Source organism: Gekko japonicus, unplaced genomic scaffold (assembly GCF_001447785.1).
Source record: "Gekko japonicus isolate JY-2015 unplaced genomic scaffold, Gekko_japonicus_V1.1 scaffold48, whole genome shotgun sequence".
NCBI classification, from domain to species: Eukaryota; Metazoa; Chordata; class Lepidosauria; order Squamata; family Gekkonidae; genus Gekko; species Gekko japonicus.
The window spans coordinates 415263-436719 of record NW_015174273.1 but is presented as its reverse complement, the minus strand read 5'-3'; the positions used below and the strand labels follow the sequence as shown (position 1 = coordinate 436719).

At 41.8% G+C, this 21457-nt stretch overlaps 1 protein-coding gene across 1 annotated transcript in view; it reads right to left on the bottom strand.

Annotated features, from left to right (window-relative positions):
* Window positions 1-21457, bottom strand: part of OLA1 (Obg-like ATPase 1) — a 128996-nt gene that overhangs the window by 43493 nt on the left and 64046 nt on the right. The window contains exons 6-7 of the mRNA XM_015423729.1: window positions 10701-10781; window positions 10368-10465 (exon numbers count right to left, since the gene is read on the bottom strand). Coding sequence (XP_015279215.1) covers window positions 10368-10465; window positions 10701-10781 — 179 coding nt within the window. The remainder of the gene's footprint in view (window positions 1-10367; window positions 10466-10700; window positions 10782-21457) is intronic.

Sequence of the window (21457 nt, the reverse complement as noted above, 5' to 3'; positions counted from 1 at the left end):
TGATGTAATATGCTGCCTATGCCCGACCTGAAAAAGCACAGGATACCATGTTCAGCACCAGCTGGAGGTTCAAGTAGATGGTACCTGGTGGACACATGAAAAAGTCACCCAATAAGCAGCACGCAAAGTTGTAAATCTTATGGAGGGTATTTATTTGATTTCATTTTTATGCTGCTTTTCTGCATTGAAAACATTTTGCAATTCAGCATCTACAATTTGATACCCTCAACACGAAAAAACAATGGACAGACATGGGAAAGGAAATCAAGTCCAGGCCCTAACTCTTAGTAAGTAGATGGAACGGCTATTGCAGTGTTAGGAGTGGTGGGGCCAAACAGTCATCAGTCCGAAAGCAGGCTCGTCTTCTCTCTTTCTTACCTCTCCAATTGAAGCAACCTGGCAGAATGGCAGGATTGGGGGGGGGGGTTTGCATATGGAATGGCCACTCATTGCAATTCCTTTGTTCCACGGTCCCCCAATCTGACTGCATGCATGACTGGAGAAACCACAGATAGAAACAGGGCATCTAATTCTACATTCATAGTCCCAAGCCTCAGCATCATGCTGTATCTTCTACAAATTACTGTAGCAAACCATAGGATAGGACCACCCACTGAAGACTGTTCAGAAACTTCACTGGTTCAAAATGTGGCAGCCGGCTTCGCAGGAGTAAGTCAACAGGAAAACAAAGCACTGGTAACTGCCACAGCCCCCAATTAATTCCCAATCCTTTTGTGAAACTAGACTTCTAGAAACAAAGTGCTCCCCTTCCTTGAAAATTCCTTCCCAAGGATGTTGAGCAGGATAGCTTAGTTCTTGCTTTGAAGTGAAAAGTAAAAACCCAGTCAGTCCCTTAGCACTTGGGGGGTTAAGACTGACCTTTTAAAAACTAGCTCTGCTTTCTGTTGAGCTATGCTGTACATTTTTCATATTCTCACATATATTTTATTGGAGGGGCTATGTTTTTTATATCCTGTTAGCTACTTGGATGTACTGTTTGTACTACGATACAGGATATAAATTTTTAAACAATCTTTTTAAAAGGACTGTCTGTCAATGTAGTGGGTCTGTTCCTTGGCAAGAATATGAAACTGCATCATACCAAGCCAGACCACTGATTCATTCACTGATTCAATCACCTGTTCTGACTAGCAATGGATCTTAAGGGTATCCACCAGAGAAAGATTTTTCCTAACACCTGCTATCAAGTGAAGGGTGGGGTATAAATTCTTACTCCGAGGGAAGGGCGGTGTATGAATCCAATTTCCATCTCCTCCTTCTCCTCCTCCTCCAAATCCTATCACCAATCCCTCTCCAGACAGTGATTCAGAGCATGTTCTTTCAGATGCACCAAAAGCTAGGCACTTCCAAGCTAGATTAGAACAGAGACTGAACAAACTACCCCGGTCTCACATACTTTACAAAGCAGCTTCTCCTATACAATTCAACATAGCAACTCAGATGCGGGGGGGGGGGGGGGGCTGATACTGAAGCTGAAGCTCAAAATACTTTGGGCCACCAAATCAAAAGGGAGCACTTACTGGAGAAGACCCTGATGCTGGGAAGGGGACAGCAAAGGATGAGATAGTTAGGCAGGGTTATCATTGCAAAGAACATGAAGTTGAGCAGGCTCCAGAGGACAGCGGAGACAGGAGGGCCTGGCATAATGTGGTCCATGGGGTCATGAAGAGCCGGACTCGACTATGCAACTGAACAACAACAACAAGGCCTTGCTTCAGATTCCAGCAGAAATCCAGGCTTCAATCCTGTGCAGTTCAAGCAAAACTAAACGACATAACTGGTGACTTCCCCCCCACACACCCACTACAGCACTTGACACCTGCTCAAAATTGTGCCACGTATTCCCAGAAATATCATGGAAGTTGAAACAGAGGTTGAAGGGATAGGGTTCTATCACAGAATATGAACTGTCCTACCTTCTTCTGCAAGTGGAAAAGGAGTTTTAGGTTTAGAATAAAAATTCAGAATACAAACTTCTGTGGTCAAGCTTGTTTCTTTGGACTCCTTCTTTCTGCTTAGATCATGCTGATGGTGCTCACCATGCCTCTGTTGTTTTTTTTAAGGCAACTTTGAGAGAGTTTCTGAAGGAGTAGAGAAGCAGTCCTTGTTCTAACGAAGTTTAGTTCAAGGTATAAGCTTTCGTGCACAAGCACACTTCTTCAGATACAGAGAACAGAATCTCTTCAACCATTACATACAGTGTTCAGGGGTTGGTTGTCAGGAAGGACCAGTAAGAGTCAAGATGCATAAGAACTGGGTGATTATAGCTGAGATTGGATTAAGGCAAGATTAGGATACAAATACAAATGTTAACATGTCGATGTGAGAATGACATTTGAGTCCAGTGGTACCTTCAAGACAAACAAAGGCCAATACTGGGTGCAGGCTAGAACGTCTTAGATTCATTGACTGGACTCAAACTGTTCTGCCTTTGCTACGGATAGGTGCTGAGGCCAATTTATTCTGAGATGAAGTACTTTCACTCAAATATGGGCTCCTACAACAAGGGATGTCAATTTGCAGCTAAGGCTTCCTTCATCAGGGGTCACTACTACTTGCCATATGGGTGAACTGGTGGAAAATCTGGCATTGAAGTTGCTTGCTCACTCAAGCAACATGATCATAAACTGAAATAACACGAATAATTGTCTAATTGGGCCACTCTGACCCCACAATGGGCACAACTGTTAAATTGTGTTCTCTGTGTGTAATAAGCAGAAATGTTCAGGAAGAAAGAAGGAACGAGCCAATTAGGAATTCGGGGGTGAGGGGAGGGATATATCCCAAAAGTCTAGAATCACTTCTCTCTCACTCTATTATCTTTCTCTAAAAAAACAAAACACCAGTGTTAAAAATGATCCTGGGACAAAAATTATAAAGGTAATCTTGGATGTTCTCTTCCCCACAGCACCAAACAGGATGGGCACTCACCCCACCCTCACCTAGAATGAAGGAAAGGCATTAGAAAACCGACAACAACTGCTATCTGAAGAAAGGGAGACATGCCAAAGAACCTAGATGATTCTTCGACTCTCCTGCGTGCATTGCATTCTCACATGTTGGGCTGCACAGATGCCACAAGGAACAAGAGATTCTCGGATAGCTACATAGCCATCATAGAGACAGATGAAAATAACTCATTTCATTTCTTTACAATTGTGTCATCATTCTGTATTCCCTTTACACCATCATATTCCAACTGTCATACTGACGTGTCTTGGCTCTGATATTTCTATTTATTTATTCAGAACCTCTTCATGACGCTTCTCCAGAGCAGTGTTCCCTCTAAGCTGAGTTGGCGTGAGCCAGCTCACAGTTTTTTAGCCTCCGGCTCACACATTTTTCGTCTCAGCTCAGGAAGGAGGGCTCCAGAGCAAACTGATTTATGCAGCAGCCAAATCGCTGGCTCACAACTTTAATGCCAGGAGCTCACAAAGTAGAATTTTTGCTCACAAGACTCCGCAGCTTAGAGGGAACATTGCTCCAGAGTGCTGCTCAAGGAGGCTCACAAGCAGGAAGAAAAAAAATTCTAGAAACAACCTATGTCTGTGCAGGAAGGGATCAGCAAGGACCTGCCCTACATTCCCTCTCACCCCACAGTCCTGCCCACCCCTCCCTCCAACTGTGCATCTGAGTCACCAGACCACAACCAGAACCTTGAAGTTCATTTGTGTTTCCCATATTCTCAATCATTTTTCATATACGGGTGCAACTTGATCTCTGAACTCAAGTAACTTGTTCTCAGATCAGGAGGAGGACTGGATTAAAATATGGGAAGTGTTCGTGGATCTCATGTCCCCGTTAACGTTCAGGTGAGGTATGTGCATAACTTTTTTTTGGGGGGGGGAGAGACTATTTAGCTGTACCTGTGCTGGGTCTGCCATACGTAGGCTGCTCTGCTCATGCAGGAATAGACCATGCCATATATGTTAACATAATGTCCCCAATTTGCTTACCTTTTTATCAATCTCTATTTCTTTTGCCATCCCCCCCCCCTTGGCTTCTGCATTCTAAAAGAAACCTTCTTACCTTCTGGTCTCCTTGACTCTATTTAATTAGAATGGCAACCTTTTTAGCGCTTTATAATCTGTGGTTACAAAACATAATGTATGTAGTTGTTAAAAGACGAAGTATGACCATTTTCCTTTCCTCCATAGAGGGAAAAACTTCTTCAGATTCTCAGTGGTGGTTTTTAAGACAAAATTCCTTCCGGATCTTTCCTCCAAAATCCAGACTGTACACGTGACATAATGTTCCAGTGTGGGTGTTCATCTATAAGTATGTACAAGCTATACCAAAATAAAGATGTACTCCTAAAATTGCAAAATTTATTTATTTATTTCATTAGGCTTTTATGCCACCCTCCCTGCAAGTGGGCTCAGAGCGGTGCACAACCAATTCATATAAATACATATAAAATACATTTCAACAGTCTAAAATATAATATGAAACCCAAAATCATGTGGAGGAGGAGAGGAGGAGATTGGATTTATACCCCGCCCTTCACAACCCAAAGGTGTCTCAGAGCGGCTTACAAACTCCTTTCCCTTCCCCTCCCCACAACAGACACCCTGTGAGGTAGGTGGGGCTGAGAGAACTCTTGACAGAAACTGCTCTTTTTCAAGAACAGCTGTGCCAGAGTTATGGCTTGCCCAAGGTTATCCAGCCAGGTGCACGTGGAGGAGTGGGGAATCAAACCCGGTTCTCCCAGATTAGAGTCCGCACACTTAACCACTACACCAGACTGGCTCTCAATGTGGCGCAGTAATACAAGTTAGATCCCCCAGTTTACTTCAGCAATTTGGGGGGGGGGAGCATTTAGTGAACTGGCTAATTGTTAAGACTGATTAAATCTGTTAAAAACCATCACTGTCCTCAACCATATGCTTGGCGGAACGTCTCTGCCTTGCAGGCCCTGCAGAATTTTAACAGATCCCACAGGGCCCTGATGTTAATCGGCAGAGAGTTCCACAAAGTTGGAGCCAGGGCTCAGAAGGCCCTGGCTCTGGTTGAGTACTGCTGGATGCTCTTTGGGCCAGAGACTTCCAGTGCGCGTTGGTTGCTTGAGCATAATGCTCTCTGAGGGACATACCAGGAGAGGCAGTCCTGTAGGTACACTGGTCCCTGACTTTATAGGGCCTCAGATGTACTCAGATGGTGTTTAATAGATCAAGAGAGCATAAACTGCATAATAGGACCGTTTCTTCCTCTAGCATGATGTCAAATGACTGATGAAAGGAGTTAAGCAGCAGGGCGTAAGTATAAATGCTTTTCCATGGATCTTTAAAAAGATGGTCTATCAAGCGATTTACACCCTGTCTGTATACAAAACGTTAAAGACAACTGTATGACCAACAAATGAAGCTGACTCATGCTCAGTCAGACTACTGGTCTACCAAAGTCAGTACTGTCTACTCTGACTGGCAGCAGCTCTCTCCACTAGGCTTACTAGGGGCCTGTAATGGTTGGTAAACTCCTGCTAATTGCTGATGCCTGCTGATGCTCATCTGATCAGGGGGTGGAAGCAGGCTGGCAAAATGCGCGGGGGGGGGGAGAGACAGTGGAGAGAGGCAGACCACCATCCCAGTGTGATGCCAGTGCTTCCAGGTCATGCCAGAAGTGACATCATTGTGCAGGGATGAAGACTGCTGCCCCTCTCACAGTACCTGTCTCACCACCCCCCCATTCCCACCAGTTGCCAGGCCTTTACTGGAACTCTACTCTTCACAGTCTCAAGCAGGGATCTCTCACATTACCTCCTATCAGATCTCTTTTAATTGGAGATGCCAGGGATTTGATTTGGGACCTTCTGCGTGCAAAGCAGATGCTCTTGTCTTGAGCCAGGCCTCTCTCCCCCACTCTCAAGCACGCAGGCCATAGCTTGCCTTGTTACATCTGACCTAGATGAACCACACTTTGCAACAATTATAGTTTTCCTGGGGTCATGGGATTTTTTTCATTTATTTATTAGTATGTGCATTCCTAAGGGTAAACCAAATGGTAAGGTTATGAGTGGCTACACCATGACTTGCCATTACATGTAAAGTCAACCAATTTAAATATTTCATCTACTGCAGTGGCATACCACATCAGTGTGAATTTCCAGTATTCCTCAATGTAGTCATTACTTTTAGAATATCAAGCATAGCAACTACAGTGATAATTCTTACTTAAGAAAAAAACACTACTGGTGTTCATTGGTACTAGGAGTTATTTTCTTTTTTTTAAAAAAACCCTTTATGAACAGCCACCTTAAAGGATGAAAAGGTGACAGTAATTACTGAACAGCTTTGAGATTGCTACAAAATATACAAGGAATACGTTTTCACACAATCTCCTTACAAATTCAAACAATTCAACTTCGCTGAAAGTGCTAGCTTTGAAGTGAAATTAAAATATATGAAAAACTGACACAACCCTAGTTTCTCTGTCACTGAAAAAGTTAAAACTTTGAAAAACAGCATACTTAGTCAAATGGTGCTACTTATCACTTCACTGCTATTTATTCTGGACACCATGCTAAAATCTTTAAACAGAAGCTAAACTTCCCTTTTGCAATATTCAACAGAGCAGCTATTTCTCAGTGTGGTCACCAAGTTTCTACCCATCCCTTATTTTTCCAAACACAACCCATCTAATTTACTTTAGGTGTATACCGGAATGAAGACGTAGGTTCAGATGCATAAATTCAGGTGGAGGAGAGAGGAAATTGCAACCCTATGCTTAAAATATCACTTCATAACACCAAGACAAGTAATTGTATGGGTTTTGCTCCCATTATTAAACCACAAAATTAGGACGAATATGGACAGACAGATCTTAAAGCCACAACACACTCCCACACACAAATATACATATATATGTAAATCTGGGAATTTCAAGATCTAAGTGTCTGCAACCCACATAAACAAGCACTCAACTCCCACAAGATGCTTTCAGAGTTTTGTGACATTATTCAAAAGGTACAAAGTATGTTTTAAGAAGGAGTTTACGAAGTTAAATATTGGGAAATTGCACTTAATGTAACAGTCATATAATGTGGAACACTGAATTCTCTTTCCACTGCTGCAAACACTAGATCAAAGATGAATTTTAATGTAACAATCATAGGAAATGGAACACTGAATTCTCTTTCCACCTGAAAACACGCACTGATCAAGATCAACTGCCAAAATGTTTGGGAACACGTGTACATAAGCACAAACGTCACTGTTCTAACATGGACACTGCGTCAATACATTAAACAGGCGCATGGATGATGCATGCATTCTTGCATAATGTTATAAATAGCATACTATTTCATAAAAAAATCATCACATTCAATTCTTAAATAATGATGCTGTGAGTATTTCTGTGGTCTACGCTGCTCAATACCTTGCTTCATTAGCAGCAACAGTAAAGCCCAGATGTACAAACAGTACTATATTCCATTATAAAATGTTATACAGATAGCACTATGTTCTACATTCTCTATAAAATGCTTAGTGGGTTTTTGTAAAGGCTTTGGATTCTTATATGTGGAAGGAATAGTAAGTTGTAGTTTAAAGTGATGAAATGAATCAGCCTACACTCCTATGACTAGTATCATCTCAACATGTGGTAAGTGCAGCTAATACCATCCACCATGTCAACTTTCCTTAATCATAAATTAACTGAATTACTAGTTCAACAATAGTTAATGCCAGCAAGTTGTTTCTTGGAATCAGTCCAGGTTTTACAGCTTTCAAAAGGTCAGTATACCTACTCAAGTAAACAAGAGTCATATCATTCATTCTGTTTTCTTCTTTAAGACTGAAAAAATGCTATATTATCACTTTAAAAAGTTACTGTGTTATTACTATTATTTTTTTTAAAAAATCATGTGTTTAGAAAAGATGACAGGGGAAGGTGCTCCAGCTTTCCTCCTTATGCCCCAAACTTTCAAGCATCTCCTTCAATGAGACAGTAAACGCTACTCCACTGCAAAACTCCTACGAAAACATTCAGTGTTTGCATCCTTCCTGAACTAACATAAGCTGCCTTACATGATCACAAATTACACCAAGAAATACATTTTTGCTAGATGAGCTACATGATCCAACTGTAGTTCCAATTAAGAACAGGGTGGGAGGGGGGAACGCACAGTTTACAAGGCTTCTCCCCAACAGAATATATTCTAATCATTTGCATCTGCTTGTACTGCCGTCCATGACATTCCGCATCCTTCCTAAATTAATAAATTACTTTGCTCTCCAATGCAAAAGATAAGATCATCATAAGAAAGATGCGATTTAAAGATCAGCCATGCTGTCAGGAGAGGGGGGGAATGGCCACTGTTCTGACTTCAGTAGATACCATTCCCTATCACATAACATTTCCCACTCATAAATACATGACAACTACTTCCTCAATCATGTTTTACGAGCAGGGATGCATGGGGGGGTTGTCAATGGCTAGCTTGAGGGAAAATAGGAACAGCAGGTGGTTGAAACTGTACTGCAAATGGCTATGTGGTAAATTCTCCTCTGGAACATCACTCAGCTATCCCAAGCTTTGATCTTGCAGCTACAATTATACTAATTCCCCAAAACCTGGATTTTAAAGACATACACACTGGGGGGGGGGGAGAACCCTGAACCATGAGCTTTGCATAAAGATAATAAGATTTTCCTACAGATTCATAATATAAACATTTAAGAATTAAAAATTAATATATATGCTAAGTTTTGCATTCACAACTGGCCTCACAAACAACATGGGGCGTCTGGCGACAGTTAAATCACAGACTGGCGTCTCCCAAGCACTCTGTCTGCCATTAAGGTCTGAGAAATGGCATTTTACTGTACAATTAGAAGCAGTGAGCTCTACCTGTAATCACCCAAATACAGGTGTGATGAGCCGTTCTGGACAACTAAAACGACTTGCTCATTTTCAAATAAACATTGATGCTCCCTATTAGTATGGTGGCGCTGAAGAAACCTCTACAACAGCACTTAAAAGTAATGCGGGAAATCTTAGCATTCTGAGTTGCACGAGACTTAAAATGTCCTAATGACCACAGCAACCTGCGACAGAGCAATCATATCTTCAAAGTTTCCACAGGCTAGATGTGATTTCAAATATCCCATTGTGGATGAAAGCAGATTTAATCAAATGGGAGGGAGGTTTCTTTCTTTCTTTCCTTTTTGCAAAACCTCTATTCTGAATCAATTTTTGTAAACATATAACCACTAAAAAAGTTTCCAGCTATGCCACACTGAAAATAAATACAAGTGCACTATACCACTAGAACAGAGAAGTTTTAGCTGAAATAATTTCACAGAATTTATTCTAATAACTTATTAGAGTTAACCATCTGACATTAATTATTGTTTTGGCTTCCAGTCTACGAATGTTTATTTTTCAGTTTAAAGCCTTCTCACTCTTTGATATCATATGGAAATGAGAAATTTTAATGGAAAATTGAAACCATGTGCATCTAAGTACTTAATGAAGTACAGGGAGAATGAGAGGGTGTGTTTTGAAGGAATTTAGATACACAGGCTCCAGTTACTTTTACATGGCAGCAAGCAAACATAACCAAAAAATTCAAAATGAGTTTCACAGTAAACTTTGTATACTATGAATTTTTTTTTCAGAAAAATAATTTAAAAGGAGAGAGTTCCGATGAGTGGTCCCTTTTAATGCAATGGATTAAACGCCTCTTCCCCAGACTGTTCATCTTATCTGTAGCTTTCTCAAGACAAACAAATGCAGCATTGTTTGCAACTCAGGTCTTGAATGTATCCCACATACTCTGGGACTGGCCTCTAATCCAGGTCACTGCCCGTTTGACAGACAGCTTATTCTGCAGCCATTACATATGCTGTCATATTTGTAACCATATGAAAGTTTCTGAACTCACACGTGACACACAATGTGTATGAGATGTTACATTTCTGAGTAGTAAGGTTTTCCCATAAACTGGATGTATGCCACTTGCATCCTCTTAAATGTATTTCTGCCATATTAAAGGGTTTTTTTTTCTTTCCCTCGATATCCAACAAACAGGCATGAATAAAAATTATATCACTTTTATTGATAATGCAGAAGTTCTTTAAAAAGTTACAGGTTCATTCAATACTATGCAGCAAAAAAAATATATCCTGAAGATAGGAGGACAAATTGCTACTTCATTTGTACATCATTAAGAGAGGTTTTACCCTCTATTGCACTCCAACAGATAGGGTAATAGGAACACTGCCAGTAATACATTTCGATTTACTGTAGGTACAATAATGTGACTATTAATTTGACAAACATTAAGGTATCTTTGAGAAACATGGCAATTCGTAAAAAAATAATTAAGCAAATTTTGGTAAACTCACCATTTGTTTTTCTTCCTAATGTAGTCTTTTTCAGAAAGGTTAACCAAGTAGATCATTGGTTTTGAAGTTAAAAACAAGTATTTGTTCAGCACATCGATCTGAAAGTCAGGGGGGGAAGCTAAATTAAAACAGATAAAAACCCCACAATGCAAGACTGCTGGATGATCAAAGTTTGTATGTCTCACCTCTAAATATAAAAAAGTGAAAGCATAGAACTGCATTTATCGGAGTTGCATTTAGAAGACTTATGTAAAGATCTGGGGTTTTTTAATTTAAGGGAAGACAACAAGGTCAGATCAGACTTGGGAGGGGGAGAAAATACTTATAGCCTACCTCTTTGTCATTCCAATCATGATAGAAACGGACTGGCTTTTTTTCATCTATTACCCAGCTTTTGATTTTGCACATTATGTCCTGTGCAGAATTAAAAAAAAACAACAAAAAGTATTTAAAAAACATTAAAAGTAATAAAATTGTTAAAGAAAAACAGGCTCAGTTATACATCAGACAGTTATTTCTCATAAGGGGGGACAAGTAGATAGCAACATATGGAGTACCTTTTAAACTGATGTAATACTTATATGCAAAAGGGACAGAAGAGAACAGCCATGGCTAGAAAAGACAAATACAGAACACCCTGGCAAAGTTACTTCATTGAAATAGGTAAGTGATACTTTACTCTGCCTCACTGAATGAATAAAAAAGCATCTATTATTTCATTTGCTTTCCAACATTCCATAGTCATAAAGCAACCGGGGGGGGGGGATGGGATGACAACCATACACAAGAGTATGTGCTAAATGTGGTGTGCCTAGTTTTGAAATACTGTTTACAGAAAGAAAATGAGCTGATCATTAGCAATCCACCCTTCTACATATTAATCCACATGGCCAAAGGCCTCCATATTCTGCATTAATTTTTTTTGTCAACACCTTCTCCTTTCTTAAGGAAAAAAAAACCTGCCAAAGCTTGCATTACACAATGGCAAGAGCCTTGCTCTGGTGACCTCCACCCAGCTGCATTCACTTTCAGAACATCTCTCCCTGCAGGAAATCTAAAGGCCTTTTAGTTAGCAAGCTAGTGTGCATTCAGAAGGAGTAACTGCAGGAAGGGCCCAATGCGCTTTGTTTCTCTGGCCTTTCTTCACAGAAAGATTAATCATCTGTGAAATGGAAACGGCAAACAGCAAGTGACACAAACTGAACCCTTCAAGCCTTTCCTCATCAGTTTTGCGGTTCTGAATCTGAAAGCTGCGTGTGGCAAGGTTTGCCTTACAGGCAGGTGTTAATAAAAGGCTCTTGGGTCTGAAAGGTCAAACCAAGCTCTTCTAGAAGTAGTACATTTTTAGTGTGTCTTCTCTCCCCTCCTCTTCTTTTTTTGGTCTGAGGTAATTTATGGTCCTGTTTTAAATATTGTATTTCATTTTTAAGGTATCACTGGCATGGTAAGTTAACTAAAGGAAGAAGCACCAATTTTTTGACCTCAAATTTCCCCCCTAAGGCATACGTCTACCTTGTCAATAAATAGGTTAAACATTTATAAATATATTGCCATACTATTCAGTATATGCCTACTCTTCCCAATCTTGCAAATACTTGGGGGGGGGGGGGACAAGAGGAAAGCTCTTCTAAATCCTTAGATCCTGATTTGTAACTCTCCGGGAACAGGGCTCCCCACGGATTTTAACAAGGAAGGAGCAAGCCACAAACTTTTAATGAAATATAACATGTTCTGCCTAAGAATAATCACTTTTACTCTCCTATAACTGATTTTTTTCAGTCATAAATGTTTTAAAAGTGGCTAATGTAACACCATTTCCTACAAGGAGAAGATCAAAGTGCTATATTACAAATGCATTATGATTAAAAAAGCACTGTGCAGCCTTGCTATTAAATGTTCTTTAAACCCTAAAAGGCTTCCCATAGATCTCACTTGGCACTGCATATACAACCTTTGACAAGTAATGTAGACCATTTTTATTCATTGCCTAAAATTGTAGGCAATTATGTGCGTCACACTGGCCACCTGCAAGTTCTGAATGCCTGCTCCAGTTGTCAGAGCTAAAAACTAATGTCGGAGGGGATTAATCTAGGGGGAGAGAGTCCTCTTTAATGGCTCCAGCAGGTGAAATGGCCCAGCTGGTTACTATGATGAGTGGCCAGAATAGCTTATGTAGAGACATGCAACAAGATTACACATTTTTTTTAAAAAAATAATACATAGTAGAAATGTCTACGGGCCCTATCTATTTTTCCATATTTTCTTCTATCAATAAATAACTCACTTAAGCTTAAAGGAATGAATTTAAAAGCTATTTGTCAACTTCATTGTTACAACAATTCCCCACCCCAAGCAATCTTGCTTCACCAGTGGAGGAATTTTATATTTTTTCCGGATTTTAAGAATTAATGTTAGTTACAAATTCCCATCCTTAAAAAGCCATTAACACTGCAAAATTTTTCCAAACACTCTATTGTATAAAACTGGTGGTAAAGTCTTTGGGACTAAACAGTTTGCATTCTCGGCTCCACGTGATAATGAGACAAATCTGTCTTGTGGGTTTGGTTTGTCCTTCAATTATCTCTGCATAGGTAAGCAGCAGTTAGTGTGTTTATGAAGGGTTCCCCTCCCCCTATTCTTATCCAAATTGTTCCGTTGACCTTATTCACTCCAAACACAAAAAGAATTAACACTCAAGACACCACTCTAGTTTAACTTCAGTTTGTCACACTACAAGTACCACAAGCATGGTGTACCAATTTCCAAAATGCACTCTGTCTTCTCAGAGACTGCCCCACAATCTTCCCCCTCCCCCCAAAAAACTTGCCAAAATCCCAAGTTTAAGCAGCTATCACTGCTTCCCAGTGACCAGGGCTAAGCAGACAAGAAAATTTTCAAACATATTATGTAGCATTTTATATTTCAATGGATGTTTTATGCACTGCTTTTTTATATAACTGTTATAGGGTTGCCATCCTCCCAGTGTAGCTTGGAGATCTCCTGGAATTACAACTCATCTCCAGACAACAGAGATAATTTCCCCTGGAGAAAAAGTCTGCTTTGGAGGGTGGACTATGTATACTCATCCTCTCCCCAAATCCTGCCTTCCCCAGGCTCCACCAACAAAATCTTCAAGAATTTCCCAGCTTGGAGCTGGCAACCTTAAAGTGTTGCTTTAATGGGAAACCCCCCTCTAAGTCCTCTGCATAGGACAGCACAGAAATGGAAATAAATGGAGGGAGTGGAATTAAGATACAGTTCTGTTGTCCTGTGCCCAGGGGTCATTTCGTAGAAAAAGAGGTGCAGGAGCTCATTAGCATAACTAATTAGCATGACTTATTTGCATATGCCACACCCCCTGACATCACCAGAAGTGTCTCAGAAGGCAACACCCACTGCTCAGGCTCCACTGGACTGTTTTGGATTGCTAGCTATTGGGGGGGGGAACGTGCAGATCTGTCCTCACAGAGGAGGGAGAGCTTGTACCTGAATAAAACTTGGTCTTAAAAGGTGCCACTGGACTGTTTTGGACCGGGGGGCTGGGGGGGGGCTCTGCAACATACCTGGCTGCTTCTTGCTCTGACTGAGGGCTGCTGGGAGCAGGGGGTGGGGCTTGTTGCATGTGTCCGTCCCCTGGGCTCTTTACTGCCGGAGCTCCACTCCTGTGCACTCCTGCAGGAAATCACCCCTGCCTGTGCCAGTCTGACCCATGCCTCTGGGATAGATTCTAAGAACTACACTTTTCTTTTTTCCTTTTTGTTTAAAGGTAAATATGACTCTGAGCAAAGTGACTCAGGGCAAGTCTTCCTCCTTACTCCCATCAACCCGAATCAATCTTGTACAAATATCTAGCCTTCTATGAAGTTACAGACAGGAATAACAAATTCTAGTAAGAGTAGAGAAAAGCTGGTTAAAGTTACCAGCAAATCTCCCCACAGTTTGCCCAAGGATCCAGCATGAGCAGCTGCGATTTCTCCTTTTCTTTGTACTCTACCATTCCCCCAAGCCCGTCCCCAAACTGAAAAGCCATGCTTTAAAACCCTGGAAGAGAAACACAACAAAATCACTGATACGTACACTAGATCAAGATGGGTAGCCATGTTAGTCTGTCTGTAGTGGTAGAAAAGAGCAAGAGTCCAGTAGCACCTTAAAGACTAACAAAATTTGTGGCAGGGAACAAGCTTTTGAGAGTCACTGCTCACTTCTTCAAATACAGCTAGAATGTGAGTCCATATGGACTTGGAAAGTGGAGTGATTTCAGATGCCAAATGAAATTAGCAGGCAAATGACAATAGCAGATGTGACTGGATTAGGTGTGATATGCAGAGGGGTAATAGGCATGGAGAAATCAGCATTGGTGATGAGACAGAAAACCTAGCTCTCAGTTAAGTCCAGGTGGATGTATTATCTTGAGCTTCATTAACAGTTGCAATTCAGTAGTCTCTCTTTCTAATCTCCCTTCGAAATTCCTTTGTAAGAGAACCGCAACTCTTAGGTCAGCAACTGGAATGTCCTGGAAGGTTAAAATGCTCCCCCACTGTTTTTTAATGTCAGACTTATGTCCATTAATTCTTTGTCGAAGGGACTGGCCTATTCATACAATGTAGAGGAAGGGCATTGCTGATATGTGATGGCATAAATCACATTAGAGGATGAGCAAGGAGTATGAACCTGAGATGATATGACTAATGTTTCTGAGTCCACTGATGGTGTTGCTAGGATCTATATGAGAGCAAAGTTGGCATCTTAGTTTGTTGCAGGCCTTGGTACCAGAGTCCATGTTACTGTTAAGTAGTTTATCATTGCGGGTGAGAAGTTGTTTTAGGTTATCAGGCTGTCTGTAAGCAAAAGGGTCTCCCCCCCCCCCCCGTGCCTGTGTGAGGGAAGTGTCACTATCCAGCACGGGTTGTAGTTCATTAATAATGTGTTGAACTGGCTTAAGCTGTGAGCTGTAGGTGACCACCAGGGGTGCTCTGCTGTCATTTTCTTCGGGCTAGCAAGCTGCCTTTATGAAGACAAAGCTGCTCTCTGTTCAGACTAGTAGCTTGCTGACATCCCTGTGAAACAATGTTCCCCAGCCAATCTATTTACTATCATTTGCTGAGGTGGTGTTACTGCGTATAAGCACATGACTTTCTATACACGGTGCCTGAAGACCTTCAGTTTCCATCTTGCCACACTCAACCCCAAAGTGTTGATATTCATTTGAGATTCTGCCACTGGCCAAATTCTGTGAGATACCAGTTGTTAGAAGTGATATCCCCAACCAAAGACACTGCGATAATAATAAATGTTGTAGATCCTAGATAGGCACCTCTTTGCACAGCCTGTCTGGAGCCAACCACCAACCCATGAAAGACCTCAGCACGCACTCTGGAATGAGAACTCCATGCAGTGATCTGACACCAGAATTAAAGCAACATCTTAATCTAGGAAACTTTGTCCACGCCAGAAGTGGAGATGGTCTCCCACATCTTACTCATGAGATTTTCCAAGAACAGTAGCTCTAGAAAACACCACTCTTTTGTCTGCTGTCTGTGACACTGGGCAGCAGAACTGGACTGGAGAGTATCTACAGTTGTTTGATGGCAAGCAAGCATCTTCAAAGAACACCTCTAAGCCTGGGCAGGGGAAAAGCAAAAGATACTTTGGATCAACCAATTCTGTTATTCTACTTTTCATAGCTGAAGGGTGAAGCACAATATACCCTGTTGTACCTTACTGTCAAGGTTGCAATGCTCCCTCTAAGCTGCGAAGTCTTGTGAGCAAAAATTCTACTTTGTGAGCTACTGTCATTAAAGTTGTGAGCCATTGATTTTGCTATTGCATAAATTAGTTTGCTCTGGAGCCATCCATCCTGAGCTAAGACAAAAATGTGTGAGCTGGAGGCTAAAAAAAACTGTGACCTAGCTCACACTAACTCAGCTTAGAGGGAACACTGGGGAACAGAGTGGAACCTTGGTCCACAGACTTCCTTATCACATTCCAGGTGCAGAGGAAGAGGGGAAGCATGCTTGAATTGTATAAAGTAGAGTCTCTTAGTTGCATTGCTCGCTGGATGCAAAAGAGAGAGAAGCAATCCAGCCTGGCAACCCACTTCCCAACACACAGGGCAGTTATTCCCTGTAGGGTGATAAGAGCACTGAGACACCTGCCAACAGGTTTCCTGATGACTGTTTACTTCTTTAACAAAACATCTCTTAGTTTGTTAGGGAGGTCCTGGCAAGTTGTGGGGTAGCAGGTGTTCCATCTTTGGAAGCACCATCTTTGTGTCTACAGGAACACATATTCAGAAACAGCTACCTCCAGTGCAGGATAATACTCCACTTGCCACTTCCCAATACTCTATAAATGATCCCAGCACTCCATGGAAGCCACTCTGTAATTGCCTCCCTCCAGCAGCCATTTCATAGTGGCACCCCTTCCCATTCTCAGAATTCCAAAACTACTCAAAGGCCAACATTTTTTAAAATTTCCAATATCATTTGTTTCTTCTTTGACAAAAGAACTCTAATTTACTGCCTTCAACTGCATCCCAAAGAACACTTTCCTGGGAGCAAGCTCCACGGTACAGAAATGAGTAGGATTCTGAGTAGACCTGGTTAAGATGGCATCTTCAGAGGCACTGCTTCGGGTGCCCCTGCCTTCTGCGATTAGGTGAGCAGCAATCCGGGAGAAGGCCTTCTCGGTTCTGGCATCAAAGCTCTGGAATTCTCTCCCCAGGCAGATTCACCTGTCCCCTTCTATTGCCATCTTCCACCAGCGGGTGAAGATTTCTTGGTATTGTCTATCATTTCTTCAATGATTCCTCCTTCCTAACCAATGTTTTATTTGTTGTTTTTATGTTTTGTGTGTATTTTGACTCGGTTTCTAATTGTTTTAATGATGCGTGTTGTGGGGTTGATTTTAATGGTTTTTAAGTGTGTTTATCATGTATGTTCTAATTTGTTAGCCGCTTGGGTCGCGGCAGAGAGACGGGATACAAACTCTGTAAATAAATAAATAGTTTGTTAACTACGAAGGCACTCTATACCATTTGCAAATACATAATCATCCTGGTTAGCTTAGCACTGCTTTAAAGCATACGTACAGGCAACATGATTCTCTGTTTTCATCCTAGCCTCCTAGTAAGTAATTCTCTGCCGAAGGAAAGACCCATTTATGCTCAGTGATGTGTGTAAATTCATTCTCTTGGCTAGCCAGATTGCAAGAACATCATAAAAGATACAATCACTTACTATGTGCAACAGTTAAATTCACAGAAATATAACAAACAATCCTGCAAAGTGGACTGTCCCTGACTGAGCTCTTGTTTTTTTTAAGAAAGCAAATTTGCAAACTTAAAGATGTTTTAAATAGGACAACATCCAGAACACAAACCAGTATCAGTAAACTAGTATATTTTGCGTTAAATCACTTATTTATGTATAAGAACATAAGAGAAGCCAATGTTGGATCAGGCCAATGGCCCATCCAGTCCAACACTCTGTCACACAGTGGCCAAAAATACCAGGTGCCATCAGGAGGTCCAACAGTGGGACCAGGACACTAGAAGCCCTCCCACTGTCCCCCCCCCCAAGTACCAAGAATACAGAGCATCACTTGCCCCAGACCGAGAGTTCCTATCTATACCTGGGGCAAGTGATGCTCTGTATTCTTGGTGCTTGGGGGGGGGGCAACAGTGGGAGGGCTTCTAGTGTCCTGGCCCCACATGTATAATTTCATACATGTTACCAAATACATAGAAAAGCCTTAAGACCATTTGGGATGCCTCTGGAACATTATATTGTTTTTGTAATAGGAATGTTTACAACTGCCAATGAGGTACAGTGGCTAAAATGTCAGATTAGGACTTGGAAGGCTCAGGTTCAAGTTTCCAATCTGTCATGAAGCTTATTGGGTGCCTCTGGGCTAGTCACTTACACCACTCTGAGTTCCTTTAAAAAGTGTAAAATAAATAAAAAAATGTATACCAATAAATCTTGTAGCTATGAGTTTCTTTGGCAAGAAAGCGGCAAAGAAATCGGACCACTGGAAGAAAAGCCGTGCTCCAAACCCCGACGCTTTCTTTTAATGTGGAAGATTTTAAATTTAAATTTCTAAAGATCTGTTGTTGCACAGAATTAATTACAATGAATGGATGCTACTGCCAATATAATATAAGGCAAGCCTGGCTGGTGCAGAGTTGTAATTAATGATTTTCAAGGGGTTATCCCCAACAACTGTGAGAGTTCACATATGTTTTATTGATTTGTAACCCTGGGGAGAGGGCATCAAACCACAAATGCATATAATAATCTCAATAAAACTATCAATTTATGAAACCCCCTGACTGGCTGTGGAGGTCAAAACCAAAGCTAAAATTCTTAACCGATACATCTCCTGTCAGATGGGAGAAGAGCTGTTTGTTACCACCTATCTGATATGAAGCTAACAAGTAATCAAAGTGTTGAGATGCCCCAAACAGCTTCCATGGATGAGAATAAAATTCTGTCTAAAAAGCTGAGTGGACAACCACATCCTCAACACATTATGCCTAGTTCTTTAGGTGTGCTACAATCAGCATGTCACCAATTTTCAGCTTGGCTTCTTAAACAGTATAAAGGAGATACATGCTATATTGTCTTTTCATTTTCATTCAATTATTACTCCAATAAAAATTATTTCCTCATGAAGCTCTGAATATAACATTTACACTCTGAATATAACATTACACATCTGTTTTCTTTCCCCCGGTCAAATATGCCCGTTGGGAGTATTTATTCTTACTGCAACATTCAATTAAATTAGCACAGGACACTTTTTAAAACTGGATTACTGAATATATAATTCAAGATAAGCAAGCCAAATCAGATCACACTCTATTTAACACATCAAATGCTTTCCAGAAAATTTCTGAATTCTGATGTTTCCAGAAAATCCGTATCACTGCCAACAGGTGACTTTCCTTTGTTTCTTTAGGGGATCTTCAGATCATTCATATCAAGATTTTACCCATCACTACAGCCAAACCCCACAGCCTAAACAAATGTTTAAGCTCTATCACATGAAAGCTTGCTGAGAGATTGGAAAACCTACAGTACAATTATTTTCCCACTGAGTAACAGATAGGTATCATCCACTCCAACTTGCTAGAGTTTCGGGGTATAAACTATCAAGAGTCAAAAATCCCTTCATCAGACACAAGTAGAAAAAGAGATCTCTTAGTCTTTTTATCTCACCCCTTCCACCTTCTGAGATAAAAAGACTCAGAGATCACTGTGTGGAAGCTTTGACTCTCAAACATTATGCCGTGAAATGGTACACTGGACCTACCTGGAGGTTCTTTCTCTTCAGTGGGGAAGAGGTTATCCAGGAACCGGTTAGGTCACGCCTCTGCTCGCTCGGATAGGCTATGCAAAATTCTTTTGTTCCGTGGCTCCTATTGGAGTGGCCTAGGCTGACCTCTCCAGTCATGTCCAAGCCCTGTCCGCGGATCGCTGTTATCTTATGCCTTCTTTTGGGTCCACGGCCTCTGTGAGTTGTGCTGTTCTATTCCTTCAGATCTTCGCCATCCTGGCCTTCGCTTTGTAGCCTGTACGGGTGGGATGTGGATGACTTCTCTCCCACTGAAGAGAAAGGACCTTCAGGTAGGTCCAATGTACCGTTCTCCTTCAGTGGGGGGAAGTCATCCAGGAACTGGTTAGCTGTACCCAAGCTATCCTTATGGGTGGGTGAATGATCCTATATCGTAGTGTAACATTTTGTATATATATTTGCATAAGTATTTGAATTTACGACTTCACCACTTGTTGTAACACTCTTCTGCCAAACGCCACCTCAACCAAGGCTGCTTGGTCCATTCTGAAGTGTCTCACGAATGTGGAGAAGGACCTCCAGGTCGCTGCTCTGCAGATCTCGTTGACAGAGGCTCGCGTGGAAAATGCTGCCGACGTTGCTGCCGCTCTCGTGGAGTGTGCTGTCAGTTGGGCTGGAGGTGTGAAACCCTGCACCTTGTAGGCTTTGGTAATACATTGTTTGATCCAGTATGCCAGAGTGGCCTTGGAGACCTTTTTTCCCTGATTTGGGGCCCCATATGCCACGAATAACGCGTCGGACCTTCGGAAGCTAGCTGTCCTGTCCAGGTATATACCTAGAGCCCTACGTATGTCTAGCTTGTGCCAGGCCTACTCTTTAGGGTGCGTTGGTCTTGGACAGAACGAAGGTAGTGTAATAGGTTGATTGAGGTGGAAGACCGAATTTACCTTGGGAATGAAGGATGGGTCCATCCTCAAGGAAACTTTCTGGAAGATGCAAAGTTCCTTCCTCGCAGACAGTGCAGCCAGTTCGGAGACCCTTCTGGCCATAGTCACTGTGATGAGAAAGGTGACTTTCCAGGACATAAGGCGGAGTTCAGACGCCTTCATGGGTTCAAATGGTGGCCTTGACAAGGCTCGTAACACTGTGTGCAGATTCCATGTCAGGAACCTGTGCCGTACTGGAGGGACCAGTTGGATTACTCCCTTCAGGAACTTCTTAATGTCCCGGGGTGTGGACACCTTCCTTCGTGCTCGTGTCCCAGGCATGCCTGTATGGCCGCCGCTTGTCTTTTCAGCGTGTTCAGCCGAAGTCCCATTTGCCATCCCTCCACTAGAAAAAGAATGACTTCCTTGTCCGAGGCTCTCAGGGGGTGTATCTCATATGCCGAGGCCCAGCTTACGAATGTTCTCCAGGTATGACTATAGATACAACATGTTTATTTATTTATTTATTTAATTTCACTTATACCCCGCCCTCCCCGCGTACGGGCTCAGGGCGGCTTACAACCATAAGGCACAAAGTGCAATAAAAACCAATAAAACATTTTAAAACAATTTATACATGGGCCACGCCCAAGGATCCCGCGTGACTAAAACCCTCTCTCCATATTGCACATACCCTTTCCATTCCAGGGGAGGTTACATGTGGAAGGCCTTCTTGCCTGCAGCATGACCTCGATCACTTCGCCAGGAAATCCCTTGTCCACTAGTCATGCGCGTTCAATTTCAATGCAGTCAATCGAAGCCATGCTGGGTCCGGGTGGAGAATGGGCCCTTGCTATAACAAGTCCG